This window comes from Chiloscyllium plagiosum, chromosome 1 (genome assembly GCF_004010195.1).
Source record: "Chiloscyllium plagiosum isolate BGI_BamShark_2017 chromosome 1, ASM401019v2, whole genome shotgun sequence".
Classification (NCBI taxonomy): Eukaryota; Metazoa; Chordata; class Chondrichthyes; order Orectolobiformes; family Hemiscylliidae; genus Chiloscyllium; species Chiloscyllium plagiosum.
Window position 1 is genome coordinate 62,228,833 of NC_057710.1, and position 22,272 is coordinate 62,251,104.

Consider the following 22,272-nt stretch of genomic DNA (forward strand, 5'->3'; position numbering starts at 1 on the left):
AGATTTTTGAAAGTTGCCACCCAGGTAAATAGTGCGGTGAGGAAGGCATATGGCGTACTGGCTTTTATTGGTAGAGGAATTGAGTTCCGGAGTCCTGAGGTCATGATGCAGTTGTATAAGACTCTGGTGCGGCCGCATCTGGAATATTGTGTGCAGTTTTGGTTGCCATACTATAGGAAGGATGTGGAGGCACTGGAACGGGTGCAGAGGAGGTTTACCAGGATGTTGCCTGGTATGGAAGGAAGATCGTATGAGGAAAGATTGAGACACTTGGGGCTGTTTTCATTAGAGAAAAGAAGTTTTAGGGGTGACTTGATTGAGGTGTACAAGATGATTAGGGGGTTAGATAGGGTTGACAGTGTGAACCTTTTCCCGCGTATGGAGTCGGGTATTACAAGGGGGCATAGCTTTAAATTAAGGGGGGTAGATATTGGACTGAAGTTAGGGGTAGGTTCTTCAGTCAGCGAGTCGTAAGTTCATGGAATGCCCTGCCAGTAGCAGTGGTGGACTCTCCCTCTTTATGGGCATTTAAGCGGGCATTGGATAGGTATATGGAGGATAGTGGGTTAGTATAGGTTAGGTGGGCTTGGATCGGCGCAACATCGAGGGCCAAAGGGCCTGTACTGCGCTGTATTCTTCTATGTTCTATGTTCTATGTATAATTTCAGTTACATCACACTGCATATTTTTGCTATAAATTCTGTGTTACGATCGAGCCCTCCACAATCACCTGATGAAGGAGCGTCGCTCCGAAAGCTAGTGTGCTTCCAATTAAACCCTGTTGGACTATAACCTGGTGTTGTGTGATTTTTAACTTTGTACACCCCAGTCCAACACCGGCATCTCTGAATCATGGATGCAAAGAGAATGCTTCTTCTTTTGAGTTCAAGCATATAGACCATCAATATCATAGTCACCAAGAAATCTAATAGGACATTCAGAAACTAACTTTTTTACTGTAAGATTTGTGAGAATGTGAGCTTCCTATGAGAGAGAGTGGTTGAAGATATGGTATAGATGCATTGAAGGGAAAGCTGTATCTGGGAAAGAAAAAAAAATGCATAGTGTCTTCATGCACCAGCTAACGAAAGTAAACATGTATGCAGGTGCAGCAGGTGCTGAAGAAGGCAAATGATACTTTGACCTCTATAGTGAGAAGGTTCAAATTCAGGTGCAGGGACGTCTTACTGCAGTAGTACTGTACCTTGGTAAGACCACACCTGGATTATTGTGTGTAGTTTTGATCTTATCCAAGGAAGGATATATTGGCTATTGAGAGAGTACAAAAAACGTTTACCAGACTGATTCCTCAGATGGCAGTACTGACCAACAGGAGGAGACTGAATTGGTTAGGACTATATTTTCCAGAGTTTAGAAGAATACAGGAGGTTGGGGAAGAATCTCATAGAAACTTATAAAACTCTAACAGGTTAAGAAAAGGTAAATGTTGGATTGATGTTCTCGATGACTGGGGAGCCCAGAACCAGCGGTCATGGTCTAAGGATAAGGGGTAGATCTTTTAGGATAAGATTAGGAGAAATGTCTCTATCCAGAAAGTGATGAGCTGTGGAATTCTCTGCTGTAGGCAACTATTGAGGCCAACGTATTGAAGAATTTCAAGAAAGATGTTGATGTAGCTCTTGGGACTAAAAGGATCAAGAATATGGGGAGAAAGCAGGAATACAGGAATACTGACTTGGATAATCAGCTATCATATTGAATGGTGGAGCAGTCTGGATGGGCCAAATGGCTGACTCCTGATTCTATATTCTATGTTTCTATTGATTTAGATTAAGTAATTCTCAATTTGTGTATAAACACTGACTTGAACTGGTTGGACCAAAGGCCTATTTCTATGCCTGTATCCTATGTAGATAAAGTAAAATTAATGATTTAACATTTTAAGGTGGAGAGAACTTAATCTATATCTTATATCAAATCAACTTACTACTTCTCTTTGTGTTCAGAAGGATGACACATTTTTGTAAGTTTTCCTTCATCATGTATTTGGTACATAATTCATACTCTTCTATACATAGAAAAGCTTCAGCAATAATGAGAAAGGAAGACCAAACAGAAATCAGCATCAAGCAGTTAAAGAAACCAACTTTCATACCTGAAGAAAATGTTGATGGGGAGTATGGGCTAGTCATCAGTGGAGACTTACTGGTAAGAAACCATTGCATCTCACCTTTAAGGTGGTGTAATTTACCTTTGTTTATTGAAGAGTAATATTTGAATGTGATTATTGAGAAACTTGGCAGAATTTCCATGATAGCTCATGCTATCCCAGAGAATATGATGAGGTTGAAAACATTCTAGTCATCTTGTGGAGATATCTGATTAGAGCTAGAACAAAGGTAGACTTACTGTGCAGCTTGGAATTGCTGTGCTGCTTAACCCCCTAATAATATGTTGACAATTCTGGCGGAGGATTTGAGATCAGTGGGAAAGTCTCCGAATGTTCTCAGTTGAAGGTCTGGGAGGAGGAAGGTGAGAATTGGTTTGTCCAGAGGAGGAACAACTGCCAGAAACAGACTCCTAAATAGGTGGACCCCATTCAGGCAGTCTGAATATGATTGTGATCTATTTATAATGGTGATCCCTCTCGATGGTGTGGTTAGCCATTGTTGCTTCCTAACTGGGAAATCGTCTTCTGTCTCCTGACTGTCCATCAGACATTCTTGATAAATCAGTCTTAACATTTGTGCACAATGTAGCACACACTCCACTGATTTTTTTTATATACAAAGTTTCCAGAAAAGCAAGAATGATATCTCTCACAGTGGGGAAGAGTTCAACTATCCGGCACCTTCCTAGCACTTGCAAAATATCTTAGCACCCTGAACAAAGCACAAAAAAAACTGAATGCTGGAAATCTGAAACAAGAACAGAAATAGCTAGAGAACGGCAGCAACTGTGGAGAGAAAGCAGAAAAACATTTTGAGTTCAGTGAACCACCTTCAGAACCATTAGCAAATTGTAAATGTTCGGGTTTGGGATTGATGAGTCCTTGGCAGCATAGATTAGAAATGAGCTAAAAGGTAGGAAACAGAAGGTAGGTATGGATGGGCATTTCTCAAACTGGAGACAAGTTGAAAGTGGTGTTCCCAACGATTTTGAGATGGATGTTGAGAGCAAAATTTCTAAATTTGCAAACCCTACTAAGTTAGAGAGAATAATGAATTGTAAGGATGACACTGAGTGACTTCAGAGAGACATTGACAAGTTGGCCAAATGGACAGACACCTATCTGGCAGATGAATTTCAATGCAGAGAAATGTGAAATAGTACTTTTTGGTAGAAGAAATATGGAGAGATATTACAGAGATTTGAGGGGAGAACTAGAGCAGAGAGACTTTGAGTTTCGTGCTTGATTCCCTGAAGGTGGTCAGGCTAATTGAAACAGTTAGATGAAAGTGAAGACTGCAGATGCTGGAGATTAGAGTTGAGAGTGTGGTGCTGGAAAAGCACAGCAGGTGAGGCAGCATCTGAGGAGCAGAAGAATTGACGTTTCGAGCATAAGGGTTTATTGGATCCTTGGGTTTATAAATAGAAACAAGGAAGTGATGCTGCACCTCTACAAATCACTGGTCAGACCACATTTGGAATATTGTGTTTAGTTCTTGGACATTTAAGGAAGGTTGTTAAAGCTTTGGAGACTGTGTAAAGCAGATTTATTAGAATGATATCAGGAATGAGGGATTTTAAATACAAAGAAAGATGAAAGATATTGGGCTTATTTTCTTTGAAGCAGAGAATTTGAAAAGGTGAGTTTATTGAGATGTTCAAAATTATGAACAATTTTGTCAGGGTAAAGAGGGATATTCTGTTTCTACTAGTCAGTATGTCAGTAACTAGAGATAATAATTTCAAGATTGTCAGCAAGACAGGAGTCAGATGAGGAGAAACTTCTTTACTCAGAGAGTTGTTAGGATTTAGAATGCACTGCCTGGGAGAGTGGTGGGGACAAATTGCATAGGAGGTTTCCAAAAAGAGTTGGAAATATATTTGAAAGTCATGAATTTAGAGGGCTACAGAGATAGGACTGGACAGTAGGACCAGCTGGGTAGCTCTTTCAGGAACCGGTACAGACACAATGGAACAAATGGCCTCCTATAAAATGATTGTGTGTTTCTAAGAGTCACTGGACCTGAAATGTTGATTTTGCTTTCTCTCCACAGATGCTGCCAGACGTTTTCCAGATATTTCTGTTTATGTTAACCTTAGCATCCTGTTCTGTTATTTTCACGGGTGTTATTGAATGGGATGTACATAGCAGACAATCTACACAATAGGTAGTTAAAGTAGTATCGGAGTCCTACATACAATACTGGATACTAATTTTGATTGATTAATAATTGAGTTTGTGCACCACAACCAAATCTGGGATATAGTGTGGATGATCAGGCACAAGAAGTCAAGTTTAACACATCCAGTATTACTTCTGCTTCACTGTCTCTGCCAAGCAGAGGGAAATAAAATATATCCCACTGTTCTTTTCTGCTGAGGCATACATGTTTGTAAACAGGTGTGTCCCTTTAAGGATGCCATATTGCCATTCTACATTCCTGTTATTGCACTTCTGAAATCAATTAAAGATCAGAAGAAATGCTTAACTAATAAATACCTTTCTAGGGGTCTTGTCGTGCAGTGGTCATGCACCAATCGAAGGTCTGGATTCAAGTCTGACTTCAGGCTGTGGAGGTGTGTCAGAACATATCACAGCAAGTTGATTAAATAAGACCTTCCTTTCCACTTTTTCTAGGTAAATAGGAATAGAAGTTCAACATGCCACCCATGATTCAATTTAACATTCTGTGTTGCTGCTGTTACAGAAACCACTCAATTTTATTTTTTAAAAATCGAATCACAGTATCAATTTAACCATCACACCATCCAATGAAAGTAATATAGGAAAGATTAAAATCGATAAAAGTAGACTTACAAACCTAATTCGTACTAGTTCTACTCAATCCTAATTTATCTTGACTAACATAGGCAACAGTCCATGCCCTAAGTTAAAAAGACTTGACCATGTGAGATCATTGGAACCAATAGCCTGAAAAGGAAGACAACTTCATAGTCTTTTCTGCTAAAATCTGTTAAAAACTGTACATTTCTTCACCTTGGAAAATGTTACTGATGTAATAAGCTTTTTGAGTAAAGAGTGGATGGGACAAGGGCATGGAAGGTCTGTGATAGGGTGGAAGACAGGAAAGATTGACTGATTTAAGATTTAATCTTGGGCAAAGGGAATGTTGATGATGAAGAAAAGAAAAAACAAAACAAAAGATATGCCTCAGGAAGGTGTGCTACGGTCTGAAAGCAAAGATAAGAGAAAACCAAAGCATGAAAGAAAAGGAAACTAAATGGAAGGGGAGAATTTATGGTCTGAAATTATTTAACTTAATGTCGACTTTGAAAGGCATGGAAAATGAAGTGCCATTTGTTGAGCTTCATTGGAAAAATCAGGAAGAAATGTCAGCAAGAGAGCAAGGTGGAGAATTAAAATGACCAACCACGAGGAGTTTGGAATCGTACTTGTAGATTGAACAAAAGTGTTCTGTAAAGCTGTCACCAATCCATATTTGTTCTCCTAAATGTAAGGGAGTCCACATTGTGGTCAGAACATGCAACAGAGTAACTTGAACAGAAGTACACATACATCACCACTTCATCTGGAAACAATGTTCCCTCTATTTTGTCTAGGCTAGTATAGTTTGAGTGGTATACTGTCTACACTGAGCAGAAGTGATATTGCGATTTTTTTGAAAGCTTGTTTATTATATATATTACATTTTAAATTCATTTGAGGACATCCCTGACATAGACAGGCATTCTGCCTACATATAGCAGTATTACACAATGTGAAATATTAAAAATGTATATTCATATTATTTTACAGTTATAGGTATTCTACTAGTTATAGGTATTCAGCTGATAATCTGAGGACTGTTTAGTGAGGGCAGTGTGTACACCACATATACTGAATGACCAAAAGAGATACTAGTAATTTATTCAATCCTTTGTTGGGAACTTTTCTCGCCTGTCTTATATTGTGTTGATATTTTGTCCAGATAAAATATACAAGTTAATTGACATTAAGTTGTGTAAGTGGCCTATTTCTAATCTATTTCTGGATTTGCACTTAATTAAATTGCTGTGGCTAAATCCACACTCACAGTCAGCATTTAATGACTGAAATGTTGTACAAATGTCTAGAAGAATGGACATTTCTTGAAACTGGTCATTGTTTTAGGGCACAGTTCATTAAATGACTAAACATCTGATTTTTTCACAACTATAAATTTGAACTCAGAGTATTCCTCACAAATGTCTTTGGCCATATGTTCATCATAGTTGGGTATAATGAATGGCACGGTGGCACAGTAGTTAGTACTGCTGCCTCACAGTGCCGGAGACCTGGGTTCAATTCCCGCCTCAGGCACTTCTCCCCATGTGTGCGTGGGTTTCCTCAGGGTGCTCCGGTTTCGTCCCACAGTCCCAAAATATGCAGGTTAGGTGAATTGACAATGCTAAATTGCCCCTAGTGTTAGGTGAAGGGGTAAATGTAGAGGAATGGGCCTGGGTGGGTTGCTCTTCAGAGGGTCAGTGTGAACTTGTTGGGCCGAAGGGCCTGTTTCCACACTGTAAGTAATCTAATCTATAAAATTGGACTATTTTGATATCAGTCCCATAATATTGTCTTTTCAAAATTCATAATTGGTTGTGTCAGCGATTGCAGCCTTAGCAAATGCCTGTCACTGTCATAATTCCTCTTCTGGAAATCTGTTTTCCAAGTGGTTACATAGCAGTTGAATCTTTTGAAGATTTGCAGCAATATCTACATTACAGATTAGAGCAGGCAAAACCTTCTTAATTGCTTCACTTCAATAAATACATTCACCTAGATACTAAATATTCAGTTTATTGATCTTGGTCTTTGAAAATGGCATTGCCTGAGTTGTTGTTAAACTGTTTAGTCTGTTCTACTGTAACGCAGTGTTGCATTCTCATGCAAGCTCGTGTTATATGAAATCACGCAATAGAAATAACGGAGTCTATGGGAAAAACAGAGTTGGGCAAACCACCTAGCCTAACACAAGTAATAGCACAGTCTAAGTAAATGTTAAAATCATATATTTTAATGAAATAATACAATAAATTTAACTCTTTCAGGAGTTTCTGAGTTTGCTGAGTTCCAGTACTATATTAAGGGGATGAGGGTCATCATCAGCATCATCATTACTTCAGGGTTACGACGAAAGAAAATATTTATTTCAGAAATGGATGGCTGTGTTTCATTGTCCTCAGACTGTTTCTTGGGGGTTGGCTTTAAAAAGACGTCTAGTTTTTGCTGCTTTGCCACCTTCCTTCTTTCACAAAGAAGCTGTTCATCGGGTGCCAGATAAGACTTTATGCTATGACCTGTTATCCTGCGGCGTTCTGCATAGTCATCATTATCTTCTAAGAGCTGCAAATGCTTTTCAACTTTCCTCAGGATCAAAGACAAAAGAGAAGTGCAAAGAAGGACTTCATCCTCTTTATTTTGAGCTTCAATTTCCCCCGCAGCCACAAGTTGTTGTAGATCAGTCTCCACTTCTTCAAAGCCAACTTGCTTCGCAAGAGCTCCTCTGATGATTCAATGCCTTCAAAACCATGAAGAAAATTTGGGAGAAGATTCTGCAAAACTGCATGCAAGCAGTCCTTACTGACATCACCCCATGCCTCCACAATGATGTCAATAACATTCTTAATGTTAAAGCTCTTCCAAAATTGAAGAACCCTGTCCTTATTATCCTGCTTAGTAACTGCAATCAGCTTCCTGAATTTTCACCTTAAATAATAAGCTTTAAAAGCTGCTACTGCACCCTGGTCTATGGGTTGAATGAGGGGGGTTTTGTTCAGAGGTTGAAATAGCACTTTGATGTTTTTAGAAAGCTCACCAATCGTGAGAGGATGGCTTGGTGCATTGTCCAGAATGAGGAGAATGGGCAGCACGGTGGCACAGTGGTTAGCACTGCTGCCTCGCAGCGCCAGAGACCCGGGTTCAATTCCCGCCTCAGGCGACTGACTGTGTGGAGTTTGCACGTTCTCCCCGTATCTGCGTGGGTTTCCTCCGGGTGCTCCCGTTTCCTCTCACAGTCCAAAGATGTGCAGGTCAGGTGAATTGGCCATGCTAAATTGCCCGTAGTGTTAGGTAAGGGGTAATGTAGGGGTATGGGGAGGTTGCACTTCGGCAGGTCGGTGTGGACTTGTTGGGCTGAAGGGCCTGTTTCCACACTGTAAGTAATCTAATCTTGAAATCCAAATCCTTTCTCCTGCAATAATTTCTAAAACTGTTCTTGAAAACGTCAGCAATAAAGTCAGAAAAAATTTGGCCCAACATCCAAACTCGTTTGCTTGACCTGAAGTAAACACCTAGAGTGGATTTAAGGTAACCAGGAATGGAATCACTTAAAGCCAACGGGAGTTCGCGTTTTTAAAAAAAATCATTCCCCAATTCACCAATTACAACTAAATTGGGTTGACAAAATTTGTGTGATAGGAGAACGATCTGTACTTCGACACATGATCATGACATTCTTGTACAGAAACCGAGTATGCATTCATATTTACTGCAAATATGACATTATCAGTGAGAAATTCCACCATATCAGAATTTGTCTTTTTGTGCTCTGTATGCTTTACCCTCGTCTCACAATCCGTAAAATTCAACCTATGCTTTTGTTTCATAAACTAATTAATGGCATCTATGTTCACTTTTTGGCTTAAATGTTGTTTTCAGTAGTCCAATATCCTGCCATTTTTTCTCAGTGCTGAACTAAACTCCGGCGTTTGCTTCAAAGCAAATAGTGCAAATGACATTATCCGTTTCATGATAAATGAAAATCTCACTGGTTTGTACGTTATATTTCTGTGTTGAAGATGGCATTTTGATCTTGATGACCTTGGAAAACATTCCTTCTTGAAATGTGCACAGGATTTCTTTTTTTAGGGAACTTGAAGACTTATTTGCTTTTCTTTTGGACATATTTTAAATTTGTCTATACACATTGATATATTTACTTGTATGGAATGACAGCCTGCTTCTCAGGTCTCGTGCCTTGTTCCTATAACTTTTGACTCAAGACCTCAAGTTGAGGTGATGTGACCTTACATTCTTCCCCTTCCCAGAGCGTGCTTGACAATCAGTAGTTTTTACAATTTGTCTAGAGCTGGAAGCAATTGTATAGCAGAGTAGTGAATTCAGAAATCTTGGGCTTTGTTCTGGCGCATGGAAGATCCTAGGATTTATGGCTGTCTGTACATGCCATTGGGAACATGTTGTGTGGAGGTCTGGGAAGGATTCCTTTATTGTCTCTCTATGTGTGGCCATCTGGCCCGTGAAAGATTAGGGGGCGTGTGTAGGTTTTGATTTTTCTGGGGCACAGTTGCACATGCGCAGCTTTTAGGGAATATTACATAAAAAGTGTTTGATTCCTTGGATGGTGAAAAGAGAATGAGAGATTAAAAGAACAGATGTTTAATCTGCGTTTGTGTGGAAATTGGTCATGGAAAGGAATGGGCATAGGGGGAATTCTGGACTGGACCAGGATATCACAAAGGTATGGTGCCTTGGAATGCTAAAAAGGGCAGGGAAGAGAAGATATGTTTGGTGGTGTTATCACACTGAGGTGATTTCGTTCGGTAGCAGGACTTCACTATTATTACAGCGATGTCAGGATGAGAGATGCCTTTAAAATCATTGCTACATAATGATTGTGTCATTAAACCCTTTGAAAAAAGAATCATTTTAGATAGTTTCTATCATTTGACAAAATTACGAATTTCTACTGAATTACTGGTAATGTGTATTTCTCTCCAAATACAGGCATATGCTTTGGAAGACATGGAAATAGACTTCTTAAAAACAGCTTGTCTTTGTAAAACAGTTATCTGTTGTCGTGTAACACCCCTTCAGAAGGCTCAGGTGATAGAACTGGTGAAAAAGTACAAAAAAGCAATAACATTGGCAATTGGAGATGGTGCAAATGATGTAAGCATGATCAAAGGTAAGTGAGAATAACACTGAATTGGATGTTCAGATTTTTTTGCAGAAATTTCACTTGATAACTTTACATAAATGGAAAGTATAATTGTTGAAACAAAAGAAAAGGTCGAGCCTAGGGAATCACCAAGGGGATCAGAGAGAACTTGCTGTGCATGTCTTCTAATCCTTAAGGAAGAATGGTAGATAAAGTGGTTAAGATGTTTGCCTTTATTAGTCATTGCATAGACTTTAAGGGCGGGGAGATGATCCCATAACTGTATAAAATGATGGTAAGGCCACATCTAGAGTACTGTGAGCAGTTCTGGAATCCACGTTTATAGGATGGATGTTATAACTCTGGAGAGGGTGTGGAGGAGATTTACCAGGATGTTGCCTGGGCTGGGGATTTTCAGTTATGAAGAGAGACTAGATAGACTAAGTTGTTATCCTTAGAGCAGAGGAAATTGAGAGGGGACATGCTTGAGATGTTTAAATTACGAGGAATATAGATTTCAGAGAGAAACTGTCTCCCGTGATGGAGGGTTCAATGATCGGGGGCATAGATTTAAGGTAAGGGACAGAAGAAATGTGAGAAAAATATTTTACATCCAGAAGCTGGTGGAAATCTGGAACTCACTGTCTATAAGGGGTGGTCAAGGCAGAAACTATAAAAACATTGAAGAAGTTTGGATTTGCACTTGTGATGCCAAGGCACACAAGGCCAATGCAAGAAAATGGAATTAGAATAATTAGAAGGTTATTTTTGGCTATTCTCTGTGGCACAGAATTCCATAGGCTCTCTGGGTGAAGACATTTCTTCTCATTTTATTCCTAAATGGCCTACCCTGTACCTTATGACTGTGACCCTTGGTTCTGGACTCCCTTGCCATGAGGAATAGTCTCACTAGTCCTATTAGAATTGTATAGGTTTCTATAAAACTCTCACCCGCCCATTCTTCTAAACTCCAGAGAATATATTCCTCAATGATCCAGTTAGTTATTTCAACAATATTGAGGTTCTGCACTACAAAATGTCTAACTGATTATGTGATTTGAAATTCTTCATTTCTCTGGTACTGGCCCATATTTTTAAAAAATTGAAGGTTTGTGGGCAGAATCTCTACAATTTGCATTCTTCCTTTGACTGAAACGTATAAAATCCTGAAGCGTCTTGACAAGGTATATGTGAAGGGGATGTTTCCTCTTACGGGAGAATCAATGGGAGGTGTCAATGTTTTTAAAAATCGGGTGTAATCTATTTTAAGGAGAGATTAGATGAATTTTTTTCTCTCAGAGAGTCATGGCTCTTTGGAACTCTCTGCCTGATTAGGTGATGCAAGCAGTATTCTTGAATCTTTCTAAAGCAGGGGTAGATAGATTTGTTAAGCAAGGTGTTGAAAGGTTATTGGGTCGGTGAGAATGTGGATTTGAGGTTACAGTCAGAGCAGTCATGATCTTATTGAATGGTGGAGCAGGTTTAAGGGGCTGAATGACCTAGTCCCACTACTGACCGTGAATGTTTTTCCTTGGAGATGTTCAGGCCAAGAAAGATCGATAGAAGTATTCAAAATCATAAGAGGTTTTAACAGAGAAGTAAAGAGAAAATGCCTCCAGTTGTGAAAGGATCAAGAATAAGAGCGTGCAGATTTAAAAGAAGCAAATGTGATATGAGGAAGATGTTTTTCACACACCTAGTGGCTAGTCTCTGGAATGCATTGTTAGGAAGTGTGGTAGAAACATTTCAATCAAAGCATTAAGGAAAGAGTTAGACAATTATTTGAAATGGAACAATCTGCAGGGTTAATGAGAGAAGGCAGGAGAGTGACACAAAGTGAAAATGCTTGCTTAGTGATTTTAGATTTTGGTGTTCGTGGTCACAGTTATCTAATATAGGCTGCAGATTATTTGTAGGAATTTTCAGACAGTTTATTGAGTGTGTTAAGAAGCAACAGTTTAATGTGCTACATTACTTAATTAAACAAAGAATGGAAAAATATGACCCATAGCAGATGAGAACACTTTACTGATTCCTAAGCCATTCTGTAAAATGGAGAAAGCGATGGTGAACCTCTGCAGTTTGGAATAGTGCGGTGTTTATCCCTGATGGTTCATACTTGTTGGTGGTAACAATCTTTGTTCTCCCCTCAAATTTGCGGTCTTGTGTTAGTAAGGTCATGGCTCGTTCTTCTGGACACTATCATGCGCTTGCTGTCTGTCTCTGTCTCTTGCTTAACACACTCACTTCCCAACTACAGCTTAATATATTTTATTTTGGGGGCTGGCAATTTATGCTGTGTCAAAGATCTGTCTAAATCCTTTAGGCCAATGATCAGGGGCAGCTCGCATGATACCAGGATATCCATTGTCTGGTGACCTGCCTTCACTTGAGGGTTAAATTACTACTCTTTCTATGAACAAACATTTTTTTTAAGCAGTACTTTGATTATAGAGTACATATAGTGTCGTGTAAATCATTAGTTCAGTGGTGCATCATGACCTCAATAATTCTTGTGAATCATTGGTTTTAAATTTGGGAAACTGAGGAGCGACATGCTTAGATTGTGGTGCTCAGGACCAATTGATTTTCACACCAAGGCATTTGAGGTCTCAATAATATTGAATGCAAAACTATTGGATTGTCTGGCTCTCTTCTGGCTCTCCAATGACCATTTAGGGAAGGAAATACCATCTTAACCCAGTCTAGCCTACATGCGACTTCAGGTACACGCCACTGTTTGACTCTTAACAACCTTCTGAAATTGACAGAGGAGCCACTCAATTGTATCAACCAGCTACGGAAAGTCAAAAAGGAATAAAGCCAGAAGGAACACCCAGCATCAACACAAGCATCAGAAGGGCACACCCTGTCAACCCTTTCTCACATCTGAGACTATTGGCAAAACTGGAAGATCTGTCCTATAGATTGATTGATTGATTGAGCAGCAGACTGACCTAATCTTACTCAGTAAATCATAGCTCCAGCCAAAGTCCCAGAATCCTCCAAGTCTATTCCTGAGTTTGACCTCCCTCAAAAGCAGATTAAATCCACCAGAAGTAGGAGCAGATTGATTAATATTAGGAGGCAGTTGTATTGATTTTGCGCCTAATGATTTTAACTCTCAGAGGTGTTCATCTACCAACATAAGATATGCAGTTAATGAGAACACCATACCTTAGTTAACATTTTGACGAGTGTTTTACCTTGTCAGTTTCACAAATCAGTTAAGAGTTGTTTGCATGCTGGTCCACCAAAGGTGACAGAACTATCAGTTCAGCCAGTCTCTGAATCAGACTTGGAAACAAGCTGGCAGGTTAGAACACATAACGTGTCAGTGTAAAGCGATGAAATCTGCAGGAAACTTCAATATCTCCTATGACCCCTTTACAAGACCCTTACTTTAACTTTAAAGTGTCAAATGTATTCAAAGACCATGCCGTATGGAACATCGTAGATCAGAGATTGTGATCAATATAGTTTGTAAAAATGCAATACTTTAATCTGTATGGTCTATGTGTATGGATATACGTATTTGTGTGGCTGTGTGAATGAGATCAGATGTTTTTGACCCTGTGTTTAATTCAAGGGAAAAGTGTGTGATAAAATTGCTTTTATTTTTGAGGTTTACAAAATGCTCCTGAAAACTGTTTAACCAGGATAATCCATCAAAGTGGGACGGTAAGAAATAGGAACAGGAATAGGCTGTTTGGCTCCTTGGCCTTAAAAATACGTGAAGGCTCAGCCCCACAGCTCTCTGTGGCAAGGAGTTCCCAAGATCCTCATTCCTCTGTTAGAAGAAATTCGTTCTCATCTTAGTCTTAAATTGGCACCCTTTTGTTTTGAGACTATGCCCCCTGGTTCCAGACTGTCCCATGAGGGCAAATATCCTCTCCACATTTACCCTGTCAGTGCCCTTGAAATCATATATGTTTCAATGAGATCTTTTTTCATTTTTCGAAATGAGTAGAGTCAATAATATCTTTCCACAAGACCATAAGATACAGGAGCAGAATTAGGCCATTCAGTCCATCAAGTCAATCCTGACATTTGATCATGACTGATATGTTTCTCAACTGCATTCTCCTGCTATCTCCCTAAAACCCTTGATCCCCTTACGAATCAAGAAGTCATTTATCTTTGTCTTATATGCACTCAATAACTTGGCCTCCACAGCTTTCTGTGGCAGTGAGCTCCCAAGAGTCACCACCCTCTGACTGAAGAAATTCCTCCTTATCGCTGTTCTAAAGGACCATCCCTTCCCTCTGAGGCTGTGCCGCCAGTCCTAGTCTGTCCTACTAGTGGAAACATTTTCCCGATGTCCACTTTTTCCAGGCATCACAGTATTACCCCCACCACAAATCCTTCTAAACTCCATTGAGTACATAACTAGATGTTCCACATTCTACAAGCTCTTTATCTTCTGGATTATTCTTGTAAACCTCCTCTGGACCCCCTCCAAAGCCAGCTCACCTTTCCTTTAATTTGGGGCCTAGAAATAGAGCTTACAACATTCCAAATGTGGTCTGACATGAACCTTATACAACTTCAGTAGTATAGCTCTGCTCTTGTATAATGTATAACCTGACAATTTGTCACATTGTATTCCATCTGACATTTTCTTGCTCACTGACCTAGCACGTCCAAGTTCTTCTGCAGCCTCCCCACCTCCTCAATATTACTTCCCCCTCCAACCTATTGTTGTTCTATATATACAAACGTAGCAAAAGTCCCCTAGTTTCTTCATCCAGATTTTTAATGTGTAATGTGAATAGCTGGGGTCCCAACACAGACCCATGTGGAACTCCACAAGACCCCTTATCCCAACTCTCTGCCTTTTGCCAATCCTCTATCCATGTAGTACCTTACCCCTAATACCATGGGCTCTTATTTCGCAGCCTCCTGTGCAGGACCTTGTCAAGGTCTTCTGGGAAATCCAAATAGATCATGTCCACTGGCTCTACTTTGTCAAATTTGCTCGTTTCCTCCTCAAAGAATTTTAACAGATTTGTTAGACATGACCTCCCATTAATGAAGCCATGCCGACTCAGCCGTATTTTGTCATGCACTTCCAAGTACTCTGCAGTTTCAACCTTGATAATGGACTTTTAAAATCTTATCAATGACCAAGGTCAGGCAAATGGCCTATGTTTTCCTTAATTTCCTGTCTTCTGCCTCCCTCCTTTCTTAAAAAAGGGGTGTTACATAAGCCACTTTCCTATCCTCTACGACCCTCCCTGAGTTCAGAGATTCTTGAAAGATCACCACAAATGCCTCTGTGATCTCCTCACCCATTTCCTTCAGAACTCTGGGGTGTAGTCCATCCAACCTGGGTGATTTAACACCTTAGTAATGGCCACTGTTCTCACCTCTGCCCCCTGACTGTCTTGAAGTTCTGGTATGTTGCTGATATGTACCTATTCTGTTCAGCTCCGTTTCTTTGTTCTCCATTGTTAATTCTCCAGCCTTATTTTCCAGCAGCCCAATATCCACACTTGCTTCTCTCTTACTTTGTAAATATCCACAAAAAAACTCTTGAAATATTCTTTTATATTATTAGCTAAATTAATCACATATTTTATCTTCTCCCATTTATTGCTTTTTTAGTTATAGTCTGCTGGTTTATAAAGGCTTCCCAATCAAGTGGTTTCCCACTGATCTTGTGAGCTTTTTCTTTTGCATTTATGCTATTCCTGAATTCCCTTCTCAGCCATGGTTGCCTCATCCTCCCCTTAATATGTTTCTTCATTCTGGGGAAGAATTTCTGCTGTGCCTCCTGAATTACCTCAGAACCCCTGCCATTGCTGCTGAACCGTCTTCCCTGCTAGGCTTCCATTCCAATCAACTCTGGCCAGCTCCTCCCTCATGTCTTTGTGGTTACCTTCACTCAATTGTGATATTGTTACTTCTGATTCAAATCTTCTCCCTCTCAAGCTGCAAGTTGAATTCTTTCATATTGTGGTCACTACCCCTTTGGGGTTCCTTCACTTTACATGCTCTAATAAAGTTTGCCTCATTAAATCCAGAATTGCCTGTTCCTCGTATACTCCACTGAAAGCTACTCTAAAAAAATAATTTCATAGACATTCCATGAATTCCTTTTCTTAACACCCGCTACCAAGCCAATTCACCTACATATCAAAGCCACCCCCTCCTCAATTATTGTACTGTTGTCTTTCTTACATGCCTTTTCTAGCTCCTGATTTATTTTCTTCCCCACATCCTGGCTACTACTCAAAGGCCTATACACATCTTCCATCATGGTCTTTTTTCCTTTGCAGTTTCTGAACTCTACCCACACAGATTTTACACCTTCTGACTCCATATCACTTACTATTAATTCAATTTCATTTTTTATTAATAAGACAACGCTGCCCCATCTATCCATCTGCCTGTCCTATTAATAAGATTTGTTTTTTGGATGTTTAGTTCCTAGCCCTGATCCCCTTGTAGCCACGTCTCTGTGATATCCGCCAGTTTCAATCTGTGCTGTAAGCTCATTTACCTTGTTTCATACACTGCACACATAGTGGTTCCCTTATCTGCTGTGCCTGAAGTTAAATTCATGATTTTTTTCCATACTGCCTGTCCTGTTACTTGTTCTGGAAACTTTAACCATTGCTCAGCCCTCCACGCTTCTTTAACTCTTACCATAATCTTCCACCTGCTGACTGTTTAGTTTGACGCCTTACTCACAGCCTTAGTTATGTGATTTGTAAGGACTTTGATCCCAACAAGATTCAGGTGAAACTGTCCCATCGAACAGCTCCCTCCTTCCCCGATGAAGCCAATGTCGTCTTTCCTTTGCTAAGGAGACAAAACAGCTCACAATGTTATAGATATGGTCTCAACAGCACCGTGTAACTTGCAGTAAGACTTCCTTACTCTTATACTCCAACCTCCTTGAAAAAAGGTCAACATTCAATTAGCCTTTTTGATTACCTGTATGCCAACCTTCTGTGTTTCATGCACAAGTACTCCCAAGTGCCTTTTGGTTGTAGCTTTCTGCAGATATTCTCCCTTCCAAAATGAAGAAGTTCACATTTTCCCACATTGTATTCCATTTGCCAACTTTTTGCTTACTTATTTAATATATCAACAGCTCTGCGTAAACTTTTTGTATCCTTTTCACAAGTTTCTTTTCCACCTATATTTGTGTCATCCAGGAATATATTGTGTCTTCCTTCACATCATTAATTTATATTGCAAACAGATGTAGGCCAAGCACTGATCCCATTAGAACCCAACTACTTACAGGTCACCAACCTGAAAAAGAACCCCTTATCCCCACTTGATATTTCCTATCCATTGGCTAATTCTCTATCCATGCCAATATACTGCCTCCAACGCCATAGGCTCTTATGGCAACCTCTTGTGAGGTACTTTGTCAAATATCCTCTGGAAGACTAAATACAACTAGCTCCACTCTATCTACTCTGGTTGAGACTTCCTCAAAAAACTCTAATAAATTAGTTAGAAGTGACTTTCCTTTCATGAAGTCTTGCTGATTACATGATGATTTTCCAAATGTACTGTTATTACTTACTTAATAATTGATTCCAACATTTTTCCAACAATAGATATTAGGCTGATTGGCCTATAATTATCTGCTTTGATGGCCCTCCCTTTTTGAATAAGGGTGTTACCTTAGCAGTTTTCCAAACCTCCAGTACTTCTCCAATGTCCAAAGGTTTTTGAAAATTTTCAACAAATGCATCCACTCACTCTGTAGCTTGTTCTTTTACGAACCAAGGATGTAAGCCATCAGGGTCAGGGGACTTATATATCTTCACATCAGAACAAAACATCCTTTAGCTCTCTCTCTGCCCCCCCCCCCCGCCGCCACCTTCAAAAGAAAAAGCACACCTCTTTCTAAACATAACCTACAGATCACAGGCAATAAAGGATCACATACATTTAGTCTGTGACAGCATTTTGTACCAAGCTCTCCAACCTTGACAATGTAAGAGCTTGGTGATTTTTTTTGTGTTGTTCGTGAACTTGAGCCATAAGCCCATTGACAGCTGGCCTCCCACAACAAACATGAAATGGCAGCTTCCAAAAGAGCTAATTTTGAGAGGCTGGAAACAATCAAACAGGATCAGGGAAACAGTTAGTGTCCAAGGTACATTATTCTGAGGAGATTTCGGCAGGATTTTGATTCATGAAGCTGGAGGCTAGGCTGGGGGTGGGCTGAATGTTTTTGTGTTTCTTAAAGGAATACTCCTGTATGGACGAGAAATTACATGACTGGTAGTCATTTCAGAGATTCTGATTTATGATCCCTTGGTTGGTTATTCCATTCCAGCTTGAATGTTGTTCCAGAGTCTTTATGAAGATGCAAAGTTATTCAAATAATATCTAATTCATTTTTCCACAGCTGCTCACATTGGAGTTGGTATAAGTGGTGAAGAAGGAACACAGGCTGTCCTTTCAAGTGATTTCTCCTTTGCTCAATTTCGTTATCTACAACGTCTGTTATTAGTCCATGGAAGATGGTCATATTTTCGCATGTGCAGATTTCTCAGTTACTTTTTCTATAAAAATTTTGCCTTCACATTTGTTCACTTTTGGTATGGATTTTTCTGTGGATTTTCTGCACAGGTAAGTCTGCTCCAAAATCTATGTTTTGCACTCATACAATTCATGCAGAAATGTGAATTGATGATTCTCAGGGTAAGGAGAAATGTCAAGTGGAACATTACACCTTTAAGAAAGTAATTTTTTCATTACACAAGTTTACCAATTGAAAGCAGCCAGTAATGATAATCTCAGAATAACAGAATGCCCTTTTAAGACTGAGATAAGGAGAATTTCTTCTCATAGATGGTAGTGAATTTGTGGAATTATTTACCACAGAGGGATGCAGAGGCTGCGTTGTTAAGTATTTTCAGAGATTGACAGATTGTTAATCAGTAAAGAAATCAAGGGTTATGGGAAGAATGCAGGAAAAGAGAGTTGAACATTATCAAATCAGCTATGATCTCATTGAATCGTGGAGCAGATCGAATGGGCTGAATGGCTTGCTTCTGCTCCTATATCCTATAACTTAGATTCTCTCATTTGCCAGCATCTGTGCTATGTTATGCATTATTGCAGGTTTTCTTTTCTAGTTTGATGATGTCCCTTACCTCATAAATCATCTATGGCTTTTTTGAGGCAAGAGAAACTGGACCTCTTGTCCCTTAAAAGAATAAATCTGTTTTATATCATGCTAGATTAATTTTTCAACATTTCACACCAACTGTGCATAATTTTTAACCAGTAATGGATTTGTCTAGTTTACTCTGGGCAAACTCAGTCTTGTCCTGTTGGCCTTATGTAATTTTAGTATTGTGTTGCCCTTTCCCTTTTTCATGCAATGCATTGAATTCAATCAATTTCTGGTCACTGTGATATAAATATTAACACTCCAGAAGCTTGTTATCCAAACCTGGCTCATTGCTTATTACTAATTATCGGAACAGAGCATGCTATTCAGCCTACCAAAGTTATTCTGCCATTCAGTGAAATCAAGGCTTATTTGTTGCCAAATTCCACATATCTGCCTTTGCTGAACAAAACATCTATCTCAGACTTAAAATAAACAATTGATCCAGCATAAACTTGTGCAAGAGTTCCAAATCTCTACCTCCTTTTGTATGTAGAAGTGTTTCCTAACACCACTCAAGAATAGTCCGGTCTCTATTGTTTACTGTCTTCAGGCTGCCTTAGCATTATCTGGCATGTCGGTTTGTGGGGGTGACTATTAAATGTGCTGGTGAAAACTGATAAATGGTGCTCAGATTATGTCCCTAGTTCCAGAATTTCCAACTAGTGGCAATAGTTTATCTTTAATTGTGTTGTATTTTCCTGCTATCAGATCACCCATAACCTTCTAAATTCTAGAGAAATCTAATTTCTCTTCCACTCTTGATGGTTCCAAGATATATTGCAGAAATCTATGCTGAACACACTCAAAAAATGTATATTTCTGATGTGAACTTAGCTGCTTACCCCATTCTATATGGAAATTAAAATCATCTGTTAATTCCACACTGCTTTTATTCCATATTCACCTAACCTCTACATTAATACACCCTGCCACTTCACACTCTCTTATCAACAATTATGTGATTACAGTATTGAATTTTAGGTTTAATCAAAAATTCAAATGCAATTAGTATATTATCTCCTCTCCAAGCTATTTGGTACCTAAATAAAATTCCAGTGGAAATATACGTTGTAATCTAAATAACTTGAGAACTGACATGATTTCTATTTAGTTCTCAGTTTTATTTTGGAATTATTTCATGAAAATCTGTATCTGAATGTGCTATATAACTAATTGTTCATTTTCAGGCTTAATAAATCTTAATAGTGCTATTCTTTTTTTTCTACAGACTGTATATGATGAATGGTTTATTACACTGTACAATTTAATGTATACATCTCTTCCTGTATTAGCAATGAGTCTGTTTGATCAGGTATGTCACTACATTTTTTTAACTCTCTTTAGGCTGTCCTTACCTTATCTGCCACAACAGTAGTAGGGGTGACCATTAAATGTATAGGTGAAGCACTGATGACATCATCAGGTGTCATTTGTGATTTTAACTTGAGGTCTGAACAGGGGAGCAGTTACAATTCTCCTAACAGGCCAAACCAGTGAGGAATAGGAGTCAGAGCCCCTGTTTCCTCCAAGCTATGGAAGTTAGAAGTTCTTACATAAACTGACCACAGGCTGAGTTATTGCATGTGCATTGCTGTGGAAAGAATTTGAAAGAACCTGCACATTTGCTGAATACTGCAAAAAGAAATTGGGGAGAATGTTGCTCAGGACTATAAGTGGCTTCAATAAGATACTTTTGTTTAGTTTCTTTATGGACCATGAGAAACTTACGAGAGTTGATGACTTATTGGTCTTATCACTGGACTGTTAACCTAGAGATCCAGGTAATGTTCTGGGGACTGGGTTCAAATCCCACTATGGAAGACAATGGAATTTGAATTCAATAAATGTCTGGAATTAAGAGTCTAATGATGAACATTGTCGATTGTGTACACTAATGTCCTTTTAGGGAGGAAACTGCTATCTGATCTGGCTTGCATATAACTACTAACTGCTCCAGGAAATAAAAAATGGGCAATAAGGGATTAGCCCTCATTCTAAGAATGAAATTTTAAAAATCAAAGTTTTCCTGTCAGCTTGACAGATAAATTATTTCTTGTCACATATTTTCTTTTCCTGACTTAACACTCCATCAGAATTTCCAACTCATATTGTTCCAATTCCATTCCTTCTAATCATTGGTAATGTCCCCACCTGTCATGATCTTAACAGTTGGCCAACTATTTCTTGCTGGCTGTTTTATACAAGATGTCAACAAGTTCCATGAAAATGTAGCCCTAGCTATTAAACTTATGCAAGCATACCTGGTATTATGCCTACACTGCTCACTTAAGTGCTTTCCTACCCAGCAGTAAATATTGAAACTAGCATTTCTGAAGTGGTTGTTTGAGATATTATAAAACATAATTTGTTTGTTGAATATAGAATATTTTAAACAGTTATTTAATTGATGATAGAAAATCAAGATGTAAAATGATAGGTTTAAGAATAATATTGCTTCAACAGTTTCACTTGAGTCCCTTGTGTTGCAGCGGTAGAGTCCCTGCCTGAATAGAGTCATAGAGATGTACAGCATGGAAACAGACCCTTCAGCCAGCACTCGACCCATATCCCTCCAAGCTCTTCCTAAACATATACACATCCAAATGCCTTTTAAATGTTGAAATTGTACCAGCCTCCACCACTTCTTCTGGCAGCTCATTCCATACACGTCCCACCCTCTGTGTGAAAAAGTTGCCCCTTAGGTCTTTATTATATCTTTCCCATCTCACCCTAAACCTATGCCCTCTAGTTCTAGGCTCCCCGACCCCAGGGAAGACTTTGTCTATTTATCCTATCCATGCCCCTCATAATTTTGTAAACCTCTATAAAGTCACCCATCAGCCTCTGACACTCCAGGGAAAACAGCCCCAGCCTGTTCAGCCTCTCCCTATAGCTCAAATCCTCCAACCCTGGCAACATCCTTGTAAATCTTTTCTGAACCCTTTCAAGTTTCACAACATAGAGGGATGTGGGCCAAGTGCTGGCAAATGGGACTAGATTAAGTTGGGGTATCTGGTTGGCATGGACAAATTGGACCAAAGGGTCAGTTTCTGTGCTGTACATGTCTATGACTCTATGCTGAAGCAA

General features: G+C 39.3%; 1 protein-coding gene across 3 annotated transcripts in view; it reads left to right on the forward strand.

The window, feature by feature from the left end:
• The window catches only part of atp8b5b (ATPase phospholipid transporting 8B5b), a 269,633-nt gene that overhangs the window by 229,089 nt on the left and 18,272 nt on the right, over positions 1-22,272 (forward strand). For all 3 annotated transcript variants that reach the window (XM_043688030.1, XM_043688038.1, XM_043688048.1), the window contains 4 exons: positions 2,040-2,169; positions 9,878-10,058; positions 18,412-18,635; positions 20,414-20,497. In XM_043688030.1, the coding sequence (XP_043543965.1) occupies positions 2,040-2,169; positions 9,878-10,058; positions 18,412-18,635; positions 20,414-20,497 (619 nt within the window). The remainder of the gene's footprint in view (positions 1-2,039; positions 2,170-9,877; positions 10,059-18,411; positions 18,636-20,413; positions 20,498-22,272) is intronic.